The 14,194-nt window shown below is 51.6% G+C and overlaps 1 protein-coding gene across 1 annotated transcript; it reads left to right on the forward strand.

Moving 5' to 3' along the window:
- The first annotated feature begins 457 nt into the window (after nt 1-457).
- PFN1 (profilin 1) lies at nt 458-13,262 on the forward strand. Its single transcript, XM_078670872.1, has 3 exons — nt 458-808; nt 10,363-10,555; nt 12,920-13,262. The coding sequence occupies exons 1-3, from the start codon at nt 683-685 to the stop codon at nt 13,015-13,017; spliced, it is 417 nt and encodes a 138-aa protein (XP_078526998.1). The 5' UTR covers nt 458-682; the 3' UTR covers nt 13,018-13,262.
- Nucleotides 13,263-14,194: the final 932 nt, after the last annotated feature.

A 14,194-nucleotide genomic window follows, 5' to 3' on the forward strand; every position in this document is an offset into this window, starting at 1 on the left:
GAAGATACAAATGAGTCTTCAAATATATTTGTATTATCAAGAACATTAGAAGATGTTTTTCTATTTTATTAATCTATTTGCTTTTGACCCAAAAAAAGAGTGCTGCCTTCAAGGAAGTAGCGGCACGCCCAGCGCGGAAGAATGCGTCTCCTTTTCATGCTTTCCCGCGAGCGGGACTCGTTTTCTTCAGCGCCAAACGCAACGAGCGTCATCACGCCCAGCGCGACCCGCCCTTGCTTCTCTTTTTTTGCTCTTCCGGGATTGAACCCTGCATGGGAAATGGCGTGTCCGCGGCCTTCTTTGAGTCAGGCGAGGCGTCATCGACCCGCTCGCCCGTCACCCTTAGGAAAAGCGGTACCTGACCCCAACATGTCCGCCCTGCGCGGGACGCGAGGGCACGTCAGCCCGGCCACGCCCCTCCGCCCTTCTTAAGAAGCCCCGGCGGTTCCTGTAGCTAGTGCCACTTGCTTTGGAACGTTGGGCTCGCGGGCGGCGGAAGACGGAAGTGAAGGGCGGCAGCAGCAGCAGAAGAGACCGGGGCGCGCGCAGCGGCAACAGAGGCACGAGGCGCGCTGACACTTCCGCATTGCACCCCCGCTCCCCCTGAACCCCCAGCGGCAGCACTGCTCCCCCCCTCCCGGCCCCCTTCAGCACCGAGGAAGCACCCCCCCGACCCCCGAGGATGAGCGGGTGGCAGAGCTACATCACCAGCCTGGAGGACGCCAGCTGCCAGGAGGCGGCCATCGTGGGCTACTGCCCCTTCTCCGTCTGGGCCTGCACGCCCAACAGCACGCTCTGCAAAATCACGGTGAGCGGGGGCAGGGGGGGCTCTGCAAAGGAGGGGGGTCTCTAGGACCCTGGGGGTGAGCAGGGAGGGGGGCAGGGGCACTAGCATCATGGGGGGTGTGGGAGAGCAGGGGGGCCTGTGGGGCGCTCTACAAGGGAGGGGTACAGGGCACTAGGATCCAGGGGGGGGTGGGGGGAGCTCTGTGGGGGTGCTCTTCAAAGGAGGGGGGTCTCTAGGATCCTGGGGGGGGTGCTCTTCAAAGGAGGGGGCAGGGCTGTATGCCCTAGGGGTGGCATGGTTCATGTGTGTCCAGGGGGGTGCCTGGGTGTGGCCCCCCTGCATGCTTCCTGTCCCATGCATGCCTCAGAGGCCTGAGGAGTGAACTGTCTGATGTGCCATGTGCATCTGACAGGCATGGATAGAGACTCCCCCCATGGGTGCAGCCCCCTCCCCGTTTCCTGCCCCATGCATGCTCCAGAGAGATGGGGTGAGCCGTCAAATGTCTCATGTGCATCTGACAGGCCCGCCTCAAGACCTGGCTCTTCGATCAGTAGCAAGCCCCTCCCCCCAGCGCCTTGAGACCCTCAAGGGGTATGTAGTGCGCTTTATAAGTAACTGTCTTGATTGGTTAGAGGCAGCCCCTCCCTGTTTCCTGTCCCATGCATGCTTCAGAGGCCTTGGGGCTGGCGGGGTGACTGTCATATTGCATCTGACAGGCCTGGTGCGTTTCCTGGGTGGGCCCCCCATGGGGCCCATGTGCAGGGTTCCACGCCTGGGTCTATTATCCAAGGGGGAGGGCTTCCCGCCCCTCCCTGTCAGTCTTCTCTTCAGTGGCCCGAAGGCTCAGTAAGGCATGGCTTGTAATGCCTGGGCTCGCATCTGAGGGGGCTTCTAGGAAAGTGCTGATCGTCTTGAAAGTAGGTCCTGGACCCCCCCCCCCCCAATCTCTGCATGGCCTCCTCGGAGGGCAGCTGATCCCGCTACTTCCTCTTGGGGTGTTTTAGTGACCCTTGGCTCGGGAGTGGGTCATCCTCCCCTGGCTGGCTTGAGCTGCAGCACTCTCTGGGGCTCTACATTCCCTGCTTCTGCCCAGGATCACGGGTGACACCTTGTTACCCCATCCTGCTCTCACCAGGGTCAGCGGTGATACTTTGTAGCTGCCGGGTACATTGTCTCTTTGCACCCCCTCGGGTTGTTGGAATGAGGTCTGCCCAGGATCAGCGGTGACACCTTGTTGCGCCGCTGAGCTTGGCCCACTTTGTTGCTGGGGTGGCCTGTCTGCGGCAGAGCGGCCCGCCCCACCCTCCTCCAGCCGGCCTGTGGGTCCTCCCACACCCTGTGCCCCCTGGCAGTGACTGAGCCTGCCTGCTGGCCCCCTCCACCCTGGGATCCCCTCCCTGGCCACCAGAGGGCGCCGCGGCCTCAAGTTCAAGGGCTGTGCTTGCAGTTGGGGCCTTGGCCGTCAGAGGGCGCAGTGCCACCGCCCGTGCATGCTCGTGTATCCCGGGAGGGCCTGAGCGAGCCTCATGGTGGCGCCTATCGGTGTCCAAGATCACACATGGCTGCCCTTCCTGAGCGGGCTCGGGCCCCTGCCCGGTCCATGCAGTCTGGAGCAGACCGGGGCCTCTCTGGGCTCTGGATGAGCCGAGTTCAGGCTGATCTGCAGCAGTGTGTGCGCTCCTCACTGCGGACGGTGATCCTCGGCACCCTTCCTCTGGACTGCCGAACGGGCACCAGGTCTCCAGCTCCTGCAGACACGCGGGGCCTCCCCCTGGCCCTCTTGAGTGGGTTTGCAGCCTGGCTGGTTGCGCGGCGGATGCCTCTAGGCACTGTGCGTGTCTCGACGCACCCTGTAGGATGGCCTCGCATCAGTCCAAGGCTCCAACGGGTCACTTGTGGCTCACACGGCCCCGGGTGCACTGGGGCTCTACTGCCCCCTCCATGGCCGGCCAGAGGCCTCCTTGGAAGGGGCCGGGGGCTCCTTCTCGTCAAGACGCGATCAGTGCAGCTTTACTTACTGTCTCACCAGCTTCCCCTGTCATTCCTGTTCCGCGGGGTCTGGACCCTTGGGAGGGGGGGGGGGCTGCTTGTAGACTGTGGGATGCAGTTTTCACATCTCAATTTGTATTTAATGAGTTTTATATAGCGCTGGCTAGACCCGTAGGTATCAGAGCGCTTTACATTCGGTTAGACAATGTTAATTACACATTACGTCAAAAATAAGCAACATCTAACTAAAGTGCAGTTAGCGTTTCCTAACAGAAAAAAAGTGTTTTGCAACAAAAGGTCCAAATCCCTCCGAACTTCTCTCACCTAGACTGCTTCAGCCATGCCAAAGATTCAAGCAGACGCTATTGGGAAATATTCTTTACCCCTTAGTCACAACAAAGCGCCACCCCCACTCAACGCCACCACGCGCCACTGTTTGTGGTCACTGGAGCGGGGGCCCTCGAGGGCCAGCCCGATGGCAGGGAAGAATGGTGGAGCGCCCAAGGTTGGACTGTTGGACTGTCGCCTGAGCCATCGTGACCCTCTAGCGCCTGAATACCCCCTCGGACGACGAGCTGCGCTATAAATCCGCTTGATAGTGCAGCTGATCACCCCCACCCTCTGCGGCGGCTGTACAGAGGGGATGAAACAAGTCTCAACTCCACATGCGAAGGCACACTCCAGGAATGTGCGCCCCCCGTAGGCGCCTGGTCTTCAAAGACACCGGACCAGGGGTGGATCCAGAGGGGGGCAGATGATGGGGGCTGCCTGCGCTGTCGCTTCCCCGGGGGTGGTGGCCTTCGTCCATAGTAAATTGCTTGGCTCTGGGTCAATTTTCTTTATTTGCATGTCACTATGGGGGTCACACCTCTTTCTATGAAGGCCCCCCTTATCGAAGACCAAGGCATGGATACTACATGCCTAGTGCTCGCGGGGCTTTCAGCCCGACCTCTTCATCTATTTGATATGATTGCCAGTCGCACTTTTTTTCTTGGAAAGAATCGTAATTGTAAAGTGTTCACCCAAGCGGCTTCACAGCGCTGAGCCGGGTAAGAACGCAGCTCCTGAGGGCCCCGACAGAACCGACACGACCAGGCTGCGCTCGTTCTTAACTTCACTATAGAAACTCTAATGTGCCCATTACAGCGTGGGCAGTGCCAGCCCACTTCAGGGTTTGCTCAAATGAGTGAGCGGTGCAGCTTTTCCCTGTCACAAGATGGACGTCTGCACACAGCGATCACCCTCAGCACCAGGGGTGCTTTCAAGACCAAATGCTTCCTCTTAGCCATGTTTAGGACTTCAGGGCTGGTTTTACTGAAATAGACTGAAACCAATGTTTATAGCCTGGATCTTTAAAAGCAGAAGATACTGAAAACTGTTTCTTGTGAATTCCAAGACAGCACCTGGGAGTTGAAAACCGGTTGAGACTTCTAAATGCAGGCGTATGTTAAGAATAATTTGCTGTATAAAGCGGACTGCTACCTTTGATCTACTGTTTTAATATATATTGCTGCTTAATTTGCTAAATCCCAACCGGCATGAAAGTAGGACTGCATGTTTATCATTCAGAAATTGAAATATACCATTTTATGACTCCATTTATTCTCAAAATCCAAAATAAATATGGATTAAAATCAATAAGATTGACAAATCGCTAAACGTAGAAATGTTATAAAAAAATGCCATAACCTGAAGCCCCATAATGTTTATAGATTGTCAGAGGGCCCAGCAAATAAATGCACACTGCCCTGAGCAGAAGTCTTGCGTGCCACCATGTGGCTTCACGGAGGTGCCCAGTTGCTTGGATGTTGGGTTTGTGGCTGGTACCAGTTGGTCTCCCTTTGCCTCCCCTCCCTGCTTGGCCATCTCGAGTCTGCAAACTTCAGTGGTTTATTCGTCGTGCCTCTTGGAGGAGGAATTTAAAGCCCTGTATCCAAGCTATTTCAGGTAAGAGTCAGGGTGCAGCTCTGAGCAGAAGCTACAGGGCAGCCTTCATGCACATGGTGCTACTATACTGTTTACCAGTCCATCCTAGACTGCGCACTTGTGGGGTCGAGTGTTCATCGCTTGCTGCTAGATGAAACATGTCTGCCCAATTCTAGGCGGCACCAAGCCACTGGGCAGGTGGCATGGTGCAACTCGCATGGAACCTCCCAGGCCCCCCTCAGACAGCACTTTGTTTTGAGGCGCAAACTGCTGGTGATACAGACACCACCTTATGTCTGGAGACACCTTGAATCTTCACATTCATCGGGCCTGTTGGGACAGTGAAGCCACGGGCCAGTGTACTATTCACGTACAGTTTGTATTAAAATGCATGCACCCGCCTCCTGGGAGTGAGGTCTGGATGACGGACCTCCCCGTCATCCAGCAGATGCTGCTTCGAAGGCCTGGACAGGCACATCTAACATGACACTAAAACTGTCACACTTGTGCCTGGGGCATGATCTGGTTTGCACCAAGCATGGCCCTGCAGTCTTAGATTTATGTACTCTTGGCCACACCTAGTCACTCCCTGCCAGGTTTGTGCTTTACCAGCTGTCTGAGATGTTAACAGCTTCTCAAAACAGAGTAGGTCTCTTGATGTGTAGGGCACGTCTCACCCAGGGGGGCGAACCCTGGTGCAGGAGTTGGGTTGACCGAGCCAGGGCAGAGACTAGTTGAAGAGTGGGTCTTCAGTATCTTGTGAATCACCCCTGCAGGGGCAAGACGTACCAGGCTCAAGGAGTGTAAATGGCACAGCTCATGGGCATGGTTCTGCACATGCAGGGTGTGAAGGTTTGTGGCTGATTATGGGAGCCAGTGCTTGTTTGTGCTCTGCTCCAGCTCTCATGCCCAGTGGAGCTGTCCAGCTGGTGGTGTCTTGCATTTGCTCAGTCACTGGTAGCCAGCTTACTAGCCCGGTCGAGACAATTGGCACACACCAGGATCTTGCACATGCTCCTGGGGTCTGGTGTCCTACCATCCTGGGAGAGCTTGAGTGCTCCGGTCTTGTAGGCTGCCTGAACTCCATTCAGCCTGGCAGTGGGTGGCCGGTCATACTGGCTTCCAGGCATAGTAAGGGGGGGGGGCTTCTGAGGGTTGGCATCCCGCAAGTCCTCAAGTTGGGGTGCTGTACTCACGTGAGCTGCCTGTACGTGGGTCAGCCTGGTTGTGACTATTAATGGCTGGGCCAAGCATGAGGTGGGCTGAACCCTCTGCTGGGACTCAAAAAAGGAGCTGGACTCGAGGTGTGGTGCAGTCTGCATCAGTGAGGGCACTCTAGCTTGTGGTCCCTACCCCCTGCTGTTTGACTGCCCTGTGCTGCTGTGCCTGCCATGGTTCTATTGCAGGCCATGACACCTGCAGTGGTGGCCCTAGCAGGGGCCTGTAAAACACACATGCAGCTGTTCATACCATGTAGTGGTTAACTGTCGTGGTGCAGTAGTTGAACAGCCGGCTGGCTGAACTGGATGGCAACTGCAGTGCCACAGTCCTGGGTGGCTTGCATGCAGTGATTCAGTTATACAGTGCTCAAATCGCCCTTCCTCCACCCAGGGGTTGAGCAGACCCCACACCCAGTTTAGTTGATCTACAAATGAAATGGCCTTTTTTCAGGAGATTTTCAAATAGGCCAGATCCACACAGGCGTAGTCTTGGTGGCAGCTGATTCTGATGGTGGTGGGGCAGGTGGCAAAACTGCCCCATACCTATATGCTGGGGACAATGGCAGTTAATCACTGGATCTCAGGTTGCGAGTAGGAATGTAAAGTTGCAACCTATTTTGTAGAGAACTCTGCCCGTTTCCATGAAGAGACCTATCGACGAGACATACAAGCTTAAAGGGAGTGCTTTCTTATCCGAAACCAGAGCGGAGCCCTCAATGTGGGCTCGGAAGGAGAACAAGAGGGTCGGTTGCCAACCAGCCACAGTACTGTTCTGTATCACCTGGAGTTTAGAAAAGACCCTCATTCATTGCAGCAGTTTGAGAATTTCCAAGGTCCAGGCAGCTCAAAGCCAGTGCCTGGGTGAGTGACTTTCTGGTCTGTAAAGGTAGCCACTGAACGGCGTTTATGAACATACTCAGGAGGACAACCTGTTCCAGAGATTGGGCTCACATGCTCTTCAATGGACAGGCTTAATCAACTTAACCCCCTAGTTTTGACTCAATTCTTGGAATGGGAGTGCTCCCCAATTCTCCAGGCCACCAGTCACTAGACCAAAAGGAATATGCCTTCCTGAAACCAGTATCAGGCTTTCCTGTCTTCATTTAAAGATGGCGGACATCCATGGGGAAATCCTAGGCGTATATGCCCTGAAATGTAAATTCCTTTAACTTTTGTTTTATGATTGGGTTACAAGTTAAGTGAGTCATCTGCATATGAGATCCCCCAAGCCGCACTAACGTGGCCCCGAGGCTAGGGGGCATAAATGTGTAACAGGGTGGGGCTCAAAGGTGAGCCCTGTGGCACGCTCATATCTGGTACATCCGCAAGATTCTACCACTGCTGAGACCCTCAAACCACTTCACTGACCCTCTACCCCCCAATTTCTTCAAGCAGATCTTGAGCTCAATACTCTCACTTTGGAGTGAGATTGCTAATGTTTCCCTGCAAGGCACTATTCTGGATCGCTTAATCCAGTCCGGTTTCCTCTATCCTAAACCAAAAGCAGATTGAACTAACTTAAACTTCCTATCTTCAAAATGTTTACCCTGGCAAAGCGCCTTGAAATGTGTTCACCACTCTGTAGGCACCTCAAACAATTCCAACTATTAGACAAATTTCAATCCCGGTTTTGACCAGGGCACAGCACTAAATCATCTGACAGTCAACAAGGCGCTGAATCTGAACCAATTTTGGCTCTTAATCCTACTTAACATATCGTCTGCATTAGATAGTTCAGCAAGAACACCTACTAGACCTTGTGGCTAACAGGAAGTCCTTGACTGGTGCACACCCTACCTCCATAACGGGACTGAGTTGAGGTTAATTCACAATCTCCGACCACTGCAGTCACTTCACATGCCCTGCAGGGTTCCGCACTCTTGCCCACTCTTTTCAAACTGTTCATGGAGCCTCGAACAGAAATTCTGAGCTCTTCCAATATCCACTTTCACAAGTATGCTAATAACCAATTTACTTAAAAGTTGCCTCCCCAGAAGACCTCTGCGCCTTCAACACAACTCTTATAAAACTCACAATTGGCTAGCATCCCATCACCATAAACTAAATACTCCAAACCAAATTCCTCCTAGTTGCTTGCCCTACCCAACAATGATTTAAATATCCAATAGCCCTCGGCTGCATTCCTCATGTCATTGGCTCTGGGAATCACTCGCTCTCAACATGCTGAAGCGCATCCGTGCTGCCACCAAAGGGGCGAATCACCAACGAATTCAAGCATGCAGTGCAAGCCCTAGTGATTCCCTGCTTGAAGGAAGTGCAACTTTCAGCTGCCCAGATCCAAACTGGCTCCTCTAGGGACTTAGCTCCATGCTGCTGCAAGGCTTGGTACTGCTAGGAAAAAAACATCACTAGAATCCAACTAAAAATGGCCTGCATGAGACCAAGCACTCTACTTCACTTCCCCATGGGATCTTGCACAGCAGTTTTCCGGTGGATCTGGGCCATCAAGCTCCAGCACCCTTCTTTGAAACCAGATCCTACATTAGCACCTTTGCTGCGGCGGCTATTAGCTAAGGGGGCGGGGGGCTGCGCGGCGCACCCATGCTGGTGACTGAACCGCTCCGTCACCAGCCTCGGTTGAGCTGTGCTCATGACGGAGCAGTTCCATCATGGCCCCGCCCGCTCAATAGAATGCGCCGCGTCGGGCGGGCCATGACGGAACCACTCCGTCATCAGCACAGCACCACCGCGGCTGATGACAGAGCGGTTCCGTCATCAGCATGGAAAAGGTTAGGAACTTGCAACTGTTCTCTAGGGCGGCCGAATAATCTGGAACAACTACTTTGTTTCCCTAAAGTCAAAGCACTTCTTATGCACACACTTCTTCCATTGAAATGAATACCTTTCTTCCCTCAATCCATCCATGACTAATCGTGAGATTTCAGGGTTTTTAAAGTTCATTGGCCGGAGTCTACCCTCCAGTTTCTTGCCAACCTCCTCCTACAATTTTATGGACTGTCTTTTATCAAGCTAGCCCCTTATTTCTTGAACATTAAATTGTACCCTCCCTCTGTGCCAAGTGTAGCCTGTATTTTCTTTATATAAGTGTTATTGCGATGCTGCTCAACAAGCTGTAATGCGTTGGTATAACCACAAGGGTCAGGTTCACTCAACTTTCTAATAGTTCTGCAATTGAAGGAGTTACTGTACTGAATAGGTTTGATCACCCATGACTGTTCCGCCAGCCGAATGCCTGGACCCCATACCATCTCCACACAACCCTTGTTCAAAGATGGTCGTCAGATGCTGTGGGCAGTAGAGCCAGCATGGCTGCAAGTTTGATAGCCCGGGCCTCATAACACTTTTTTGTGCTATACGACTAATCTTGCTTGGGAGGGGTCCACAGTATTTCTAAAATAAGTTAGAAGTTAACTGCAGTCTCAGTTTTCCAAGAAAGGGGAGCAGTGATAAGGAACTGTAATTCGCCTTGAGACTTAAAACTCTAGCTTGTGCGAGGGATTCTGATCCCGGGAGTTAGTAGTCCTGTTTACTTCAGTTAACAATAAATTACATATTTGAAGGGTTCACCAAGTATTACAAGAATACCATCTTTCACAGGGTCAAGACTGATTTGCATATGGCTAGAGTCAAACGAATGGCATGGTGAGCAATAAACGATGGATTTAGTCCCAGATCTCTGTACTGGGGTGAATATATGACCTTGTTCTGCATTCTGTCCATCAACTCTTTTTGTATCTTTCCAAATGGCAGCCTGCATTTATATAGGACTCCCGGTTTTGTTAGCGTTTCCGTCTGTATTTATCCATATTTTGTTTTGCGGATAAATGACGTGGTAAAACTGCACATTTCCATATTTAACTGATAGACGTGCACACATCCTTTGTCTGTCTTTGCTATTTCCGCTGCCACATATTATATAACATCCACAGGTAAAGGGCATTATGCAGCAAATGTATGTTGACACGACATTATTTAATAAAATTGCGTTTTTTATTTCCCGTGCTGTCCATCTGCTCAGCTGTTGGCATATAGTTCACGAGAGGCAGCACAGTGACTTAAAAGAAGCCCAATTTTCTGTATCCACTTTTAAAACCTTAAATGCAGACCGAAAACACTGTTTTCTATCTGTGTAAAAATCAGTAAAAGTGGAAAACTGGGAGCCTTAATTATGTAGCATGGGTTGCCTAGTCTTACAAACATGGCACTTTACCTAGTGAACTGAATGTCCCAAAAAGCCGTGTGCCCTGCCCTGCATGGTGCCCCTGTCCTAGCAGTATGGAGTGAACCTGCTGCTGGCCAGGGCTCATGCCTGCACCCAGGTCCAAGGCCTGGACTGGTCTGGACCCCACACTGGTGGTTCTTGAAGTGCCCCCTACTGCTGCCTCCCTGGGGCATGTTGGGGCCCTGCCCAGCAGAGCTGCTGGTTTCATCTAACCCTGTTTCCTCCTGTCCCTTTAGGCTGAAGAGGTCGCCACATTAACGGCAAAGGATCGCAGTGGGATGTTTATCAATGGCGCCTGCATCGGTGGCCAGAAGTGCTCTCTCATCAGGGACAACTCGGAAGTGGAGAGTGACTACGTCATGGACCTCAAGACGAAGAGCACCTCCGGAGACCCCACAGTCAACATTGCCATCGGCAGGACACTGACAGGTGAGTGCTGGGCACGCAGCGTAGCTCCTTCCCCTCCACCTGGGGTGGAAGGCACTAGCCTGCTGCGCTTGGGTTGATGGAAGGGACTGTCTCGCTTTAGAGCTGGCTCTTGGAGAGACAGCTCGTTTCTAAGGGCTGAGCACCAGGCCACCGCCTCATGTATCCATCTGATGGAAGGTCTATGCTCTCATGAGCTTGCTGCACTTGCTTTGAATTTAGGCCTTGGAAGATAATGTGCCTAGAAGCGCCCACCTGCTATGGGGCCCCATTAACCAGTGAATGACCAGAGGGCTTTGTTTCTCGAGTAGGCCTGCTGTACCAAAACCCATCCTTGCTGCCAATGGGACGTGACCTCCTGTTTTATTGACATGGCATGGGTCCAGTGCCCCTGCTTCTGTTAACATCTGTCTAAAGATGCCCTGCAGCTGGGGTTGAGGTGTTGATGGCCCAGACAAGACCAAGGAAGCCCTCTCCATACCACTGCCCCACAAGGCAGTTACTTGCAGGGACGCATGCTCTGCTCTAGTGCAGTAAAAGACTTTCCTTAATTTTAAAGCGTGACTCTCCTAGAACCAAGTGCCGTAGCCCGCCTTATGTCGGCTCCATCTGTATATTGGGTTAGACTGGAGCACTGTCGCTGCCTTGGTACAACTGGCATGATCGGGTGTCTACAAATAAACAAATTGGAATCCACTAAGGGGTTAGTGGTGGTCCCTGCTGTGGTGGGGAGCACTCTGTTTGAATACCCCTCACACACCAACAGGCCCCTTGGTGTCATGCTTCATCATTGGGTTCTTCGCACCCCTCTACGGGATGCGGCGTGCTGCGACCTACGGCTAAGTGGGAGCACTTCCTGTGAACAATGTGTAAAAGTGTGTGGGTGGTGATGGTGATAGTTAAAAAATACCTGGCTCGTGGGGAGAAAAAAAACTTAAGCCCCGGCTGGTATTGTGAAAAGGGGTGCAGTGTGAGGCTAATGTTGTAGTATGTACAATAACCTCTAAAGTGTGCCGACATGAGTCATGTTTCGGAGTACAGAACTCCTTCAGGACGGGTTTCGCACAAGTTTATCCCACCTTACTCACATGAAAAAATGTTTATATTAGTGTATTATACAAAAATAAGTTACTATGTGTGTATGTAATTCAAACACATAGTCTTATCGCCCCATTGGCGTTTTAGTGAAGACTTTCTGTTAGGTGACATTGCCTCATGAGCTTTTGCGCTTTGTTGGGGGTTTCATCATGCTGAGTTCAGCAATGATTTTACAGGAGACGATCTGCCCTCTTCCCCTCAGCGCTGCTCTGCTGCAGTGCTGAGGGGAAGAGGGCAGATCGTCTCCTGTAAAATCATTGCTGAACTCGGCATGATGAAACCCAACAAAGCGCAAAAGCTCATGAGGCAATGTCACCTAACAGTCTTCACTAAAACGCCAATGGGGCGATAAGACTACGTGTTCGAATTACTAATTGGGAACATACACACTAATTATTTTTGTATAATACACTATAATATAAACATTTTTTCATGTGAGTAAGGTGGGATAAACTTGTGCGAAACCCGTCCTGAAGGAGTTCTGTACTCCGAAACATGACTCATGTCAACGCACTTTGGAGGTTATTGTACATAATACTACATTAACCTCCCACTGCATCCCTTTTAACAATACCAGCCGGGGCTTAATTACATTTTTTTCTCCCCTCAGCCAGGTATTTTTGAACCATCACCACTCACATAATACCCCACACACTTTTACACATAGTTCACAGGAAGTGCTTCCACGTAGCCGTAGGTCGCAGCACACCGCATCCCGTAGAGGGGTGCGTAGACCCCAATGATGAAGCATGACACAAAGGGGCCTGTTGGGTGTGTGAGGGGTATTCAAACAGTGTGCTCCCCACCACAGTAGGGACCACCTCTAACCCCTTAGTAAATTCCAATTTGTTTATTTGTAAACGCCCAGGGAGACTGAATCCACGGTTTCTCTCTCCCTCCTTTGTTATATAATCAGGGGTCTGCCATGTTCAACTGTAGCTAGGTTTGAAGCTGTACCCATGTGTATGGGTCTGTTGGCAACGTAAAGCTTGCACAACACTCTGCTTTAGAGCAGAGCTGTGGGGGGCTCGGCCTGGTTTATACTCAAGTCCACTCTTCCTATTTAAGCCCTGCTTTGCTAGTTTTGCTCTACAAACCATTGAGGTGCTGCTGGTCCTTGTCAGAACCTTCGGCTGCAGCTTCCGGGTCAGACCTGCTCGACCAGTCGGTGTGTGAGGTTGTTGGGTGATGTCTCTGAAGTAGTCTGTCTGAATATGCTGGCCTGAAGGTCAGGTTCTTCTTTCTAACCAAATCTCCTTTTCCTTTCAGCTTTGGTGGTTTGTAAGGCTCACCAAGGAGTCCACGGAGGGAAACTGAACGACAAAGCCCACAACATGACGAAGTATCTCCGGGGTATGAACCTCTGAAGCCCCCCGGCTCCCCATGGCGGTACTACTGATGGCACGGTGAACGAATGGCTAATAACTGCCAGCTACCCGGATAGAGACTGGAATCAATCGTTCCCCGCTTCCCCTCACAATCATGGCTTTCTAGCCCAGCCTTTCCCCACTCCACAACCACTTTGTGAATCCCCTTTGCTGCCAATGATCTGGTTACAGATTAAAGGGTCTCAATTTGTATTGAATTATGAGAATTAAAGCCTTCTATACAATGTCTGTGTCTTAGTAATCTGGCTGGCACGAGTGTTCAGGCCCCGGTGTGTGCTAGTTATGTGGGTGCACGGTCTCCTTTGTTTATCTCCAGTGCACCCCTTTCCCTGCTGTGTTGCCTACATGTTATCTGAAGGCAGACTGCTCCAGGTGCTTGAGTTTCTGGCCAGACTTGTCATTCCAGGGATGGTGTCTTTCTTTTCATCTGTCTCTTCAAAAGTCAAGATGGCTGGGTCTGTACTCTTACCAAGTGACATGCAGTTCTGTAGTTCTAGGTTGCTTGAGCAGTTTGTGTCTACACCTTTCATGGGAAGGATGGAGTTGTGGCTTAGCATGGATCATTTGCTGTCAAACTGCACATTGGCCAGCACTCCAGCTTGAGTAACCATGTCCGCGCCTCACCACCCCCATGGTGGTGCTGTCTCAGTAGACTGGGCATAACATTTTAGGTTCTTTTGTGGTGCATGTCTTCTACCTAAGGCAGTCCTAACCCTAGTGATTTTAAAAAAAACAGGTTTTATTAATTTTTCATAACGTGCTCGTATGCCGCATATAATCTTACATTATACAGTTATCTGCAAGATTCATCCAGCAGTTGTGATCACAGCATGACATTGCCTCACATTAGCTTGTCTAGCCGCCTGCAGTTTCAGCGCAAGGAGTGCAGCCTTTCCTAGAGTCGTATCTCAGCTGACATGTGGTATAGCTCTGCAGGGCTCAATATAGTTGCTCTTCGCTTATACAAGCACTGTTGGCATCCATTCATCAGATCACAGAACACAACCCCCTCAACTCAATCCCCCCGGTCCACCCCACCACCCTCCTTCCCTCAGACATGCCGCTTTCCCTAACTTAGCACTTATTACTCAATATGGATTCCACACACACCATTCGATTCCTTTGGCGGAAGCACATGTCCCACCCGGGAGAATGC

This window comes from Lissotriton helveticus, chromosome 12, assembly GCF_964261635.1.
Source record: "Lissotriton helveticus chromosome 12, aLisHel1.1, whole genome shotgun sequence".
Taxonomy (NCBI): domain Eukaryota; kingdom Metazoa; phylum Chordata; class Amphibia; order Caudata; family Salamandridae; genus Lissotriton; species Lissotriton helveticus.

Bases quoted from the DNA above. Each gene is read 5' to 3' on its own strand.
- PFN1 (XM_078670872.1), top strand. From the start codon at position 683: ATGAGCGGGTGGCAGAGCTACATCACCAGCCTGGAGGACGCCAGCTGC. The intron at 809-10,362 runs GTGAGCGGGGGC...CTGTCCCTTTAG, and splicing joins GCACGCTCTGCAAAATCACG to GCTGAAGAGGTCGCCACATT. The intron at 10,556-12,919 runs GTGAGTGCTGGG...TTTTCCTTTCAG, and splicing joins CATCGGCAGGACACTGACAG to CTTTGGTGGTTTGTAAGGCT.